General features: G+C 41.4%; 1 protein-coding gene across 5 annotated transcripts in view; it reads left to right on the top strand.

Moving 5' to 3' along the window:
• elovl2 (ELOVL fatty acid elongase 2) overlaps positions 1 to 12,885 on the top strand; it is a 203,096-nt gene that overhangs the window by 138,586 nt on the left and 51,625 nt on the right. For all 5 annotated transcript variants that reach the window (XM_059653689.1, XM_048522824.2, XM_048522814.2 and 2 more), the window contains one exon: positions 9,204 to 9,328. In XM_059653689.1, coding sequence (XP_059509672.1) covers positions 9,204 to 9,328 — 125 coding nt within the window. The remainder of the gene's footprint in view (positions 1 to 9,203; positions 9,329 to 12,885) is intronic.

Genomic DNA, 12,885 nt, shown 5'->3' with positions numbered 1-12,885 from the left:
TCTGGTCATTTATCCCTCCTCCAAGGGAAAATCATCCTTCCTGGCTAACTTTTCTATACCCTCATAATTTTATTCATCTCAATCATGTGTCACTGAGTCTCCTCATGACTGAAATTCTCAAGCCTAGGTAATGTCCTGGGAAATCTCTTCTGCATACTCTCTAGCTCAATTAAATCCCTCCTTCAATGTGGATTCCACCAGAGCATACAGTACTCTAGGAGTGACTTAACCATACTTGAAACAGTTCCAACATCTCATCCCTTCTCTGAAAACATATGCCTTGGCAAATAAAGGCAAGTATCCCATATATTTTTATAACTACTTTATCTAGTTGTCCCGCTATTTTGAAGGAACAGTGGACGTGCACATCAAAGTCTCTCTCGTACTTTGTGCTTCCTAGGATTCTACTTTTCATAATGTATTCTGTTGCCTTGTTTTTCTTAACTAAGCACATCACCTCACATTTATCTAGATTGGTTGGTCAGTGGCAAATGGAATTTAATCTGTCACTCTATCAATTTGGAATCTACTTAGCCAAATTCCCTTGAATCCCACTGGCTCTTACATTTGCTGTCAGTAACATGCTGATGTTCTTGATTGATATCAAATATTTTTAATCAACCTGTTCAGAGGTTTTATCATGAACCTCTGGAGCAGGTGAGACTTGAACTAGAGTTCCAATATCCTCCCCAACACTGAGGTGAGACTTCAACAGAGAGCAGCGGGTGCTGGGCAGAAGTGAAGACTGAGCAGGGAGGCAGTTGGGAAGGTAAGTGACCGTTATTTAAACATTTACCTCGAAGCCCCAGGTCCTACACAGTAGGGCCTCCCTCCCTCCTCCTCTAACCTAATTAAAAGTCCACAGACTCGCAGCAGGAAGAGCAGGAGCGTCAATCAGAGGCCTACAGGTGAGTCTCTGCTTTAAAGATTAGCAAATACCTACCTTGACTGGCGGTGCCCTCCATTCCTGTTCCAGCAGCAGAAAGAGCGGGAGCTCTAACCGAGAAGGACTCTTATGTGTCGTTAAGGTAAGGCTTTTCAATTTATATCCTTGTGTATTGTGTAATTGGTTAAAAGTTTAATTGCTTAATTGAAAAAGAGTGTAGCAGAGAAGTACTAGAAAGCATTTATTACATAAATTGTAAAAGTTAACGAAATAAGTAGTAATGGCTGGACAGGTGAGGTGCTGTAGCTCTATGACATGGGAGCTGGCTGATCCCATTGTGAATTGCAGTGACCACATCTGCAGCAAGTGTTGGTTGCTGGAAGAACTCCGGATCAGAGTAAATGATCTGTAATCTGAGCTTCAAACTCTGTGGCACATCCCGGATGGGGAGAGTTATCTGGACACTTTGTTTCAGGAGGCAGTCACACCCGGTAGATTAAATAACTCAAATTCAGAAAGTGTTCAGGGACAAGATGTGACTGTAAGTGAGGCAGGTAGGGGGATTCAGAGTTCAGGAGTGCAGGAACCTCAGCCCTTGATCTTGACCAACAGGTATGAGATTCTTGCTCCCTGTACTGATGAGGGAAAGGACTGTGGACAGGATGAGCCAGCTGACCACGGCACCGTGGTGCAGAAGGCCATTCAAGAGGGGGGAGCAAAAAGACAGGTAGTTGTTATAGGGGATTCTAGTATTAGGGGACAGATAGTATCCTATGCAAGCCGGATCGGGAGTCTCGCGTGGTGTGTTGCTTGCTCAGTGCCAGGGTGTGGGACATCTCCGACCAGGTTGAAAGGATATTGGAGCGGGACGGGGAGGATCCAGTTGTTGTGGTCCACGTTGGGACTAACAACATAGGCAAAGCTAGGGTAGAGGACCTGTTCAGGGATTATGAAGCACTAGGAAAGAAATTGAAGTACAGGTCCTCAAGGGTCATAATCTCCAGATTACTGCCTGAGCCAGGTGCTAATTGGTATAGGGAAAAGAAAGTTAGGGAAGTAAACACATGGCTAAGGGATTGGTGTGGGAAAGAGGGATTCAATTTCATGGGGAATTGACATCAGTTTTGGAACAGGGTGGGGGGGGGGTGGGGAGAATCTGTACCATTGGGACGGTCTCCACCTGAACCGATCTGGAACCAGTGTTCTAGCGAAAAGGATAAATAGGGCGGTCAGTAGGACTTTAAACTTCTGAGTCGGGGGGAAGGGAAAGTGAAAGAGACAGGGAGTATGGAGTTAAATGGAAAGATAAGCAACAGGATAGCATGTGTACAGGTGGATTTAAGCTCAAGGCAGACTAGGAATACAGCAAAAAGGAAGGATAGCTTAAGACATCTTGGGATTTCCAACCTCTCTCATAATGATAAGAAAGTTAGCATTAAGGCACTTCATCTAAATGCTTGTAGTATTCGCAACAAAGTAGATGAATTAATAGCGCAAATCCTCTTGAATGATTATGATGCGGTAGGCATCATAGAGACATGGTTGCAGGGAGTTCAGGACTGACATTTAAACATCCAAGGATTCACAACATATCGAAATGACAGGGAGGTGGGTAGAGGGGGTGGGGTTGCCTTGTTAGTTAAGAATGGAATTAAATCTATAGCACTGAATGACATAGGGTCAGAAGATGTGGAGTCTGTGTGGGTGGAATTGAGGAACCACAAAGGCAAAAAAACTATAGTGGGAGTTATGTACAGACCTCCTAACAGTGATCAGGACTGGGGCGCAAGATGCACCGAGAAATAGATAGGGCATGTCAGAAAGGCAAGGTCACGGTGATCATGGGGGACTTCTATATGCAAGTGGATTGGGTGAATAATGTTGCTGGTGGATCCAAAGAAAGGGAATTCATGGAATGTTTGCAGGATGGCTTTTTGGAACAGCTTGTGCTGGAGCCCACAAGGGAGCAGGCTATTCTGGACTTAGTGCTATGTAATGAGCCAGACTTTATAAAAGACCTTAAAGTAAGGGAACACTTAGGAGGCAGCGATCATAATATGGTAAAGTTCAGTCTGCAGTTTGAAAGAGAGAAGGCAAAATTGGATGTAATGGTGTTACAGTTAAATAAAGGTAATTACAGGGGCATGAGAGAGGAATTGACGAAAATTGACTGGAAGCAGAGCCGAGCGGGGAAGACAGTAGACCAACAGTGGCAGGAGTTTCTGGGTATAATTGAGGACACAGTACAGAGGTTCATCCCAAAGAAAAGGAAGATTATCCGGGGTGGTATTAGACAGCCATGGCTGACAAAGGAAGTCAGGAAATATATCAAAGAAAAAGAGACAGCCTATAAAGTGGCCAAGAGCACTGGGAAATCCAGAAGATTGCGAATACTACAAAAACAAACAAAGGATAACAAAGAGAGCAATAAGGAAGGAGAGGATCAGATATGAAGGTAGGCTAGCTAGTAATATTAGAAATGATAGTAAAAGCTTCTTTCAATGCATAAGAAACAAACAAGAGGCAAAAGTAGATATTGGGCCGCTCCAAATTGATGCTGGAAGGCTTGTGATGGGAGATAAGGAAATAGCTGAAGAACTTAATAAGTACTTTGCGTCAGTCTTCACAGTGGAAGACATGAGTAGTATGCCAACAATTAGGGAGAACCAGGGGGAAGAGTTGAGTATGGTAGGCATTACAAAAGAGAAAGTGCTAGAAAAGCTAAAAGGTCTAAAAATTGATAAATCTCCTGGCCCTGATGGGCTACATCCTAGATTTCTGAGAGGTGGCTGAGGAAATGGCGGAGGCTTTGGTCATGATCTTTCAAAAGTCACTGGAGTCAGGGAAAGTCCCAGATGATTGGAAAATTGCTGCTGTAACCCCCTTGTTTAAGAAAGGATCAAGGCAAAAGATGGAAAATTATAGGCCGATTAGCCTAACCTCGGTAGTTGGTAAAATTCTAGAATCCATTGTCAAGGATGAGATTTCTAAATTCCTGGAAGTGCAGGGTCAGATTAGAACAAGTCAACATGGATTCAGTAAGGGGTGGTCATGCCTGACAAACCTGAAGAGGTAACAAGTATGTTAGACCAGGGAAACCCAGTAGATGTTATCTATCTAGACTTCCAAAAGGCCTTTGATATGGTGCCTCATGGGAGGCTGCTGAGCAAGGTGAGGGCACATGGTGTTCGAGGTGAGCTACTGGCTTGGATTGAGGATTGGCTGTCTGACAGAAGGCAGAGAGTTGGGATAAAAGGCTCTTTTTCGGAATGGCAACCGGTGACGAGTGGTGTCCCGCAAGGTTCAGTGTTGGGGCTGCAGCTGTTCACCTTATATATTAATGATCTGGATGAAGGGACTGGGGGCATTCTGGCGAAGTTTGCCGATGATACAAAGATAGGTGGACAGGCAGGTAGTACTGAGGAGGTGGGGAAGCTGCAGAAAGATTTAGACAGTTTAGGAGAGTGGTCCAGGAAAGGGTTGATGAAATTCAATGAGAGTAAATGTGAGGTTTTGCACTTTGGAAAAAAGAATACAGGCATGGACTATTTTCTAAATGGTGAGAAAATTCGCAAAGCAGAAGTACAAAGGGATCTGGGAGTGTTGGTCCAGGATTCTCTAAAGGTTAACTTGCAGTAGAGTCCATAAGTAAGAAAGCGAATGTAATGTTGTCGTTTATTTCAAGAGGGTTGGAATATGAAAGCGGCGATGTGCTTCTGAGGCCTTAAAGCTCTAGTTAGGCCCCATTTAGAACACTGTGTCCAATTTTGGGCCCCACACCTCAGGAAGGACATACTGGGCCTGGAGCGTGTCCAGTGAAGATTCACACGGATGATCCCTGGAATGGTAGGTTTAATGTATGATGAACGGCTAAGGATCCTGGGATTGTACTCATTAGGGTTTAGAAGGTTGAGGGGAGATCTAATAGAAACTTACAAGATAATGTATGGTTTAGAAGGGGTGGATGCTAGGAAGTTGTTTCCGTTAGACGGGGACACTAGGACCCGTGGGCACAGCCTTAAAATTAGAGGGGGTAAATTTAAAACTGAAATGAGACGACATTTCTTCAGCCAGAGAGTGGTGGGCTTGTGGAATTCATTGCCGCAGAGCGCAGTGGAGGCCGGGACATTGGATGCCTTCAAGGCAGAGGTCGACAAATTCTTGATCTCAAAAGGAATCAAGGGCTATGGGGAGAGTGCAGGGAAGTGGTGTTGAAATGCCTATCAGCCATGATTTAAATGGCGGAGTGGACTTGATGGGCCGAATGGCCTTACTTCCACTCCTATGTCTTATGGTCTTATGGAGACCAACTGGCCTGTAGTTTCCTGGTTTATCCCTTGCTCCCTTCTTCAATAGTGGCATCACATCAGCATCCACTAGTACCTCTCCTTTGGCCAGAGAGAATTTGAAAATTATTGCCCGTGCCCCTGCTATTTCCTCCATTGCTTCTTTCAATATGCCTAGGATACATTTCATCTGACCCTGGAAACTTGTTTACTTTTAACTCAACCAAACCTGTCAGAATTTCTCTCTTTCTCTGCCAATTTCTTTAAGTTTATTAAAGTCCTTATGTCTGATTTCTATACTTACATCATCCCTGTCACTCACGGACACCGATATATCCTCTATTTCTACACGGAGGCCACAAATATGTTTAACTTGAAACAAATTAGTTACTGAGGGGCTCATTTATTCTCATTAGAAACACATTGTCTCCATGGAAGTGTGGATTTTTTAAAAGAGTTAAGTAGCTTGACTTTGTTCACATTGATGGATTCAATCAGTTCGATCAAGGAGGGACATGGGTCATGTATATATTATGCAATAGCAGAACTAGGTCATCTGACATGAGATTCTTCTTTACTTGGGTAACAGTACTAGACTTGTGGAACAGTTGTCAGCTTGATCAACACGTGCTGAATGGTTGCGCACTATCAAAATAGAGCTGGATCACTTTGATTGTAGAGATCACACAATAGATAGAAAAGTAAAATACTAAGTAATATAAATCATAGAATTACACAGTAATTTGGCTCGCCAAATCGATACTACAAAAAATTACTACAGCCTACACTAGTCCCACTTTTCCACACTAAGTCTAGAGCTTTGAATGTTATGACACTTAAAGTGCTCATCTGAGGAATTTTTAAAAGGTTGAGGTTTTCCTGCCTCAACTGTCTTTCCAGGAATTGCATTCCAGATATCCACTACACTTTGGATGAAAACTTTTTTCTCAAATCCCCACTCAACCTCCTGCCTTTGTCCTTAAAGTTATGCCTCATGTTATTGACCCTTTTACAACTCATCCTGTGCATGCCTGTCATAACCCTATACACCCAATCAGGTTCTCCCTCAACCATTTCCCCTCCAATGAAAACAACTTCAGCTTATCCAGCCTCTCTTCAGAGCTGAAATGTTCCTTTCCAGGCAACATCCTGGTGAATCTAATTGCACCACCTTCAGTGCAATCACATCCTTCCTATAGTGTGGTGACCAGAACTGCCACATGGTACCTAACCAGGGTTCTATACAGGTCCAACATGACCTCCCTGCTCTTATATTGTGGGACATATTTGATAAAAACAAGCATCTCATTTCCACCTTAACCACCATTTTAACCTATATTGTTGCCTTCAAATATATGTAGTCAAGTACCCTGAGTTCATTGAGTAGTCCCTTGACTTGTTATTACTTTGGAGGTGCATAACCTCACTTTTCATGGTTAAATTTCATCTGCCATTGATCTACCATCTGACCAATTCATTTGTATCGTCCTTTAGATGTCAGAGGTAGTTTCTTTACTCAGAGAGTAGTAAGGGAATGGAACGCTTTGCCTGCAACGGTAGTAAATTCGCCAACTTTAGGTGCATTTAAGTCGTCATTGGATAAGCATATGGACGTACATGGAATAGTGTAGGTTAGATGGGCTTGAGATTGGTACGACAGGTCGGCACAACATCGAGGGCCGAAGGGCCTGTACTGTGCTGTAATGTTCTATGTTCTATGTAACATGAGACCTCCTTCTTCACTGCTAACCCCTCAGACAATCTTGCTGTCACCTGCAAATTTACTTATCACTTCATTTTTCATCATATATGTATAATTTATAAAAAGAGACCTAGAGTTGAACCCTGTGATTAAGGACCTAAACACCAACAACAGATAGCTGCTCATCTCTCTCTTTATCAAGGCCACTGATCAGAAGCTGGAGCACAACCCAACTGTTTTAAATGCCACAGTCATGAAGTCAACACAGAAAAAGTGACAGAAGGGACAATCACCAACTGCTTCTGTCATCATTAATGTATCATATACAGTATGGGATCCAGCACTGATCCCTGTGGTATGCCACTGTGTACCAGGCTCCAGACAACCTTCTACCATCACCTGTCACTAAGCCAATTTCAGATCCAATGTGCTAAGTAACCCTTGATCCCTGGAAGCTTCTACCTTGTCAGTTTCCATTGTGGGACCTTGTCAAAAGCTTTGCTGAAATCTACATAAACTGCATTACCCTCATCTAAACATTTGGTCACTTCCTCAAAAAAAGTTCCATCAGATTCCATGAATGGCATGACTTCCCTCTGACAAAGCCATGCTGACTATCCCTGATAAAACCTAGCTTCTCTAGGTGAGGATAAATTTGCTGCTTCACTGCTTTTTCCCAGTAGTTATCCTACTGCTGATGTTAGATGCATTGGTCTGTCTTTCCCTGGTCTATCTCTACCACTCTTCTTGTAATGTGGAACCACAATAGCTGTTTTTCAGACCTCTGGCCATGGGGAGGTGCCAGAGACAGTTTACAAATGTGGGTTGGGACCCCTGTAATTTCCTCTCACATCTCCCACAGTAGCCTCGGATGCAACTCCTCTGGGAATTTGTCCACTTTTAAATCCACGAAATCCTCCAATACCACTTTGCTTCTTAAATCAATCTGTGTAAGAACTTCACCAATCACCTTTTTGAATTCTGTACTTGCATCTTCCTCCAAGTAAAAGTGTATTGACTTAACACTCTACAGAATTATCAATCAGACTTGGGCTGGTTTAGGTAGCCCAATAAATTTCACACATGACTGTAAAGAATCATTTCTGTCAGAAATTGGTTTTTAATGTTTTAATCTATTCTTTTACACCTCAGAGTTACAGATTCCCTATAGTGCAGAAAGGGACAATTTGGCAAATTGAATCTGCACCGACCCACTGAACAGCATTCCACCTAGATCCATCCCATCCCTGAAATTCCATATGGGGCTTTTATCATGGCTAACCTACCCAACTTGCACATCCCTGCACACTAGGGTATTTTTTTAAAAACATTGCCAATCCACATAACCTGCACATATTTGGATGGTGGGAGGAAAACAGAATACCTGGATGAACCTGAAGGGAAACTCAACACAGACAGTTGCCTAAGAATCTGGCACACATTGGATGCTAATATAAGTGGGTGAAAAATGTGTGGTGTGTGTGTGGGGCGGGGTGGGGGGGAGCGCGCTGATACATGTGGAGCATGTCCCACAATAATGATGCCTGGTGTTCAGCATGCAGGTTCTTAAGAGCAGTCGCAAGCTTAAGTTGGTAGTACCCTGTCTTCCATGACAAAAAACTCCCAAGCATCTAGTTTGCTTGCCATGGGTGACAGGATAGGAACCAGATTACTAATAAGGTGAGATACAGAGTTAAGATCATTAACCAGCAATATTCCCCTTAACAGTCAACTCGCCACTGCTTAGTGAGAATTTCATCTCAAAACTTGGAACCTAGTTAGAGGAAAAAGAAAGTTGCTCCTGATGTTGAGATAAGCCTCACTGGATTTCTTACGTGATTCTGCCACATTTCTCATTATAGCCCGCATCATTCTACTTGAATTTGACACAAATCAGAAATGCATTGCCTGAAAGAATGTGGAAGCAAACTTAATAGCAATCTTCACAGGGAAGAAAGAAAATGAGAAAGGAACCATATAGGACAATGCAGAATTATCAGGGGAATGAATAAGCTTTTCTAAAGCTGGCACAGACTTGTTGGGCTGAATGACCTTCTAATATGATTCTATGTTTTTGCTCATTGGTGGCAGGTAGCCTTCAACTACGAAAACCTTACATTCAAAGTTTCTCCATATATCTAATGCCTCTCTATGTCCATTTTAAAGGCCCTCTTTAAAACCAATCACATTCAACAAGCTTTTGGTTGTTGTTCAATTCTTTCATTCATTTGCCTGATTCCAATTTTCTCATGTAAAGTACTTGGGGCATTTTTTGCTCTAGACAAAAGGTAATGCAAGTTACTTTGCTCCTCTCTTTCTTTCATTACAGGTTTCTTTGGTCCAACATTGAACAGTTTTATCCATGTATTAATGTACTTCTACTATGGCCTGTCTACCATTCCATCAATGCAGCCTTATCTTTGGTGGAAGAAATACCTTACACGAGCACAGCTGGTAAGAACTAACTTGCTCTAAACAGCACTTTTCATACCCACAGCATTTCTAGCCAATGAATTACTTTTGAAACATAGTTACTATTGTAACATGAAAATACACTGCAGGCATTTTGGGCTTGACAATGTCCATGTAATGTGCAATGTCAATTAAACTGTTTTAACAATGCAGCTTTAATAATAAATTTGATCTGCACATTGGGAAAACTCAACTGTTCTTTAGAAGTGTCATGGTTTAGTTGCATGTCAGCAGGGCGATGGGACCTCAGTTTCTCAATACATCCACTAGACACTACCTGCAACAGTTAGGTCATCTCTCAGTACAGCACTGGAATGTCAGTCATGTTTGTGTGCTAGTCTCTGGACTGGAGCTTGAAACCAGAACCCACTAACTGAGGTAATTATTTTATTGGTGTTAAGACACTCTGTAGGCTGCATTTCACGTATTTCTGTTATAAAGGAAAATTACCAATCATTTATGCATCAGCATTTCCCATTTACTGCCAATCTACTGCTGTAATTAATACTGACTCGACTGTAATTTGGTAGATATTGATAGAAAAGATGGCAGAAATGGATTTCATTTTAAATATTGAAAATTTCAAAAAAAAGTGGTAACACAGTATGGAGCCGGAGGAGTACAGCAGGCCAGGCAGCATCAGAGGAGCAGAAAAGTTGATGTTTCATGTCATGACTCTTTTTTCTGAAGAAGGGTTTCAACCTGAAACGTCAACTTTTCTGCTCCTCTGATGCTGCCTGGCCTGCTGTGCTCCTCTAGCTCCACACTGTTTTATCTCGGACTCCTGCATTGGCAGTTCTTACTATCTCTGAGTAAGAAAAAAATGGTAGAGTTTCTGTATCTCTGGATTACTGGTCATTTTATTATTTTCAAAAATGATCCACTTTTACTAAAGCAAAATAATTCATATTTAATATTTTACAAAAGAGTACCGTGGTAACTTATTAAAGCAAATTAAATATGAAATGTCTTAGTAACTTATTATTGTACAGACTTTATCACTCGTACTCCTACAAAGACAGTATGCAAAACAAAACATCTGAAAGGAAAATTACTTTCCCTTCAAACATAGAACAAGGATGGACTAGATTCCTGGCTAATTGTTACATTAGAAATCTTTTGGCTGCATTGAACCTAGCTGGCCCAAAAATTCTCTTATTAACTTATACTAAAAACATTTTGTTCTTTCTACCTACGGCGCACTTGCTGGGTCAATAAACAGGAAGAGTGTGATTGTAGCAGCAGTCAGGGTGGCAACCTTGAGGTGAGGAGAGGAAATGGAATGGTCAGGACAGAGAGTATGAAGGTGGCAAGTGGGAGAGTTGGTAGAGAGGGAGGAAGAGTTTTAGGGTTTGCAGAAGGAGCAGGAAGTTTGGGATGGTCAGAGTTTGATAGAGCTGGGAGAAGGAATGAGAGGACCAGTGAATTGGACAGTTTAGGCAAAATGCCTGTTTGTTTCTAAATAAACAGCATGGGCAAAAACCACAAACAAAAATGGAACAGTTCTATTTGGAGAATGTCACTAATTTACAAATCCTACTAAAACAAATACACAACTAGAAAGGGCTTAAGATGGTGGATACCAGTACAGTTTTTGTTTTGCCAGTGATGCCCACCTCTTGTGCAAGGCCAGCATTTGCTAGTCATTTCAGAGTCAACCACATTGCAAAGAGTTTGGGGTCACAAGAGCTTGACTAGATGAGCATGGCAGATCCTTATCTAAAGGGCACTAATGAACCAAACAAGTTTTATACATTTTGTATATTACAGTGATTACATGACCACCAAACTAGCTTTACATTCCAAATTTTGTTGAATTCAAATTTCACTATCAACCACTGTGGGATTTAAGTTCATGTCCCTTGAATATTAGAGACAAACAAAAAACTGCAGATGCTGTAATCCGAGGTAGATAAACAGAAGGCTAGAAGAACTCGGCAAGCCGGGCAGCATCTGGAGGAAAGGAACAGTCAATGTTTCGTTACCCTTCTTCAAGGCTTCAGTTATGGAATAGTATAGCATGGACAAGTTTGTGCCAAAGGGCCTGTTTCCATGCTGTATTACTCTATAACTCTGACAGAAATGTGTCTTTTAAACTTTGAAATTTCCAGAGACAGACATGTTGATGAATCATAGTTAGATTCTACCATAATAAAGTGTGGGGCTGGATAAACACAGCAGGCCAAGCAGCATCCTAGGAAGACATTTGCTTGGCCTGCAGAGTTCATCCAGCTCCACACTTTGTTATCTCGGATTCTCCAGCATCTGCAGTTCCCATTATCTCTAGATTCTACCATAAATGGGGTAATAACCAAATTGATCCATGAGGCTTAATTTGTTTATTTAAGTGGTCTTATTTAGGGTGCTGCATGCAATAAAGTTTAAATATTGTACTCGATTGTCACATTTCTCAATAAGCAGTCAAATTAAAAAGGTAACGTGATGATTTACCCACAACACAGCTATTAAAGAAATTTCAGTTCATCTGGGATTAGATGTCAGACAGGCTGTGTTGTAATACAGTGGAGGGTTAAGAGATGGTCAACTGTTAACCTAGGAGACAATTTCCTACATGTGCAATGTATATCAAAATCAGATAAAGATTAATATGCGCAACATTATTTTCTGACTACTAATATGACAGTACAATTAATAGCTGAAAAAAATTGTGGAAAGACCACTGTGCTTATGTTTAGTTCTACTTCCATCTAATTATAAGCTTTATTACACAGTATACTAAAATTATAGAATAAACTCATGCTAAATCATGTCTTAATGTTCATGTGTGCCCTGACTGTATAGCAACTGACTGTAAAACGTCAAACCTTAAAACTTAATCATCTGATGCAAAGCTATCTGACGTATCAACATTCTCAAAATATTATTGCTTGTTGCAGTATACAGGTCACCAAAGGGAAAAAAATCCATTAAAGTTTCAAAGTTTAAAAGACACATTTCTATCAGAGTTATAGAGTAATACAGCATGGAAACAGGCCCTTTGGCACAAACTTGTCCATGCTATACTATTCCATAACTGAAGCCTTGAAGAAGGGTAACGAAACATTGACTGTTCCTTTCCTCCAGATGCTGCCCGGCTTGCTGAGTTCTTCTAGCCTTCTGTTTATCTACGTCGGATTGCAGCCTCTGCAGTTTTTTGTTTGTCTCTAATATTCAAGGGACATGAACTTAAATCCCACAGTGGTTGATAGTGAAATTTGAATTCAACAAAATTTGGAATGTAAAGCTAGTTTGGTGGTCATGTAATCACTGTAATATACAAAACTTATAAAACCTGTTTGGTTCATTAGTGCCCTTTAAATAAGTATCTGCCATGCTCATCTAGTCAAGCTCTTGTGACCCCAAACTCTTTGCAATGTGGTTGACTCTGAAATGACTAGCAAATGCTGGCCTTACACGAGAGGTGGGCATCACCGGCAAAACAAAAACTGTACTGGTATCCACCATCTTAAGCCCTTTCTAGTTGTGTATTTGTTTTAGTAGGATTTGTAAATTAGTGACATTCTCCAAATAGAACTGTT

Source organism: Stegostoma tigrinum, chromosome 2 (genome assembly GCF_030684315.1).
Source record: "Stegostoma tigrinum isolate sSteTig4 chromosome 2, sSteTig4.hap1, whole genome shotgun sequence".
Taxonomy (NCBI): domain Eukaryota; kingdom Metazoa; phylum Chordata; class Chondrichthyes; order Orectolobiformes; family Stegostomatidae; genus Stegostoma; species Stegostoma tigrinum.
This window is presented reverse-complemented; position numbering and strand designations above follow the sequence as displayed.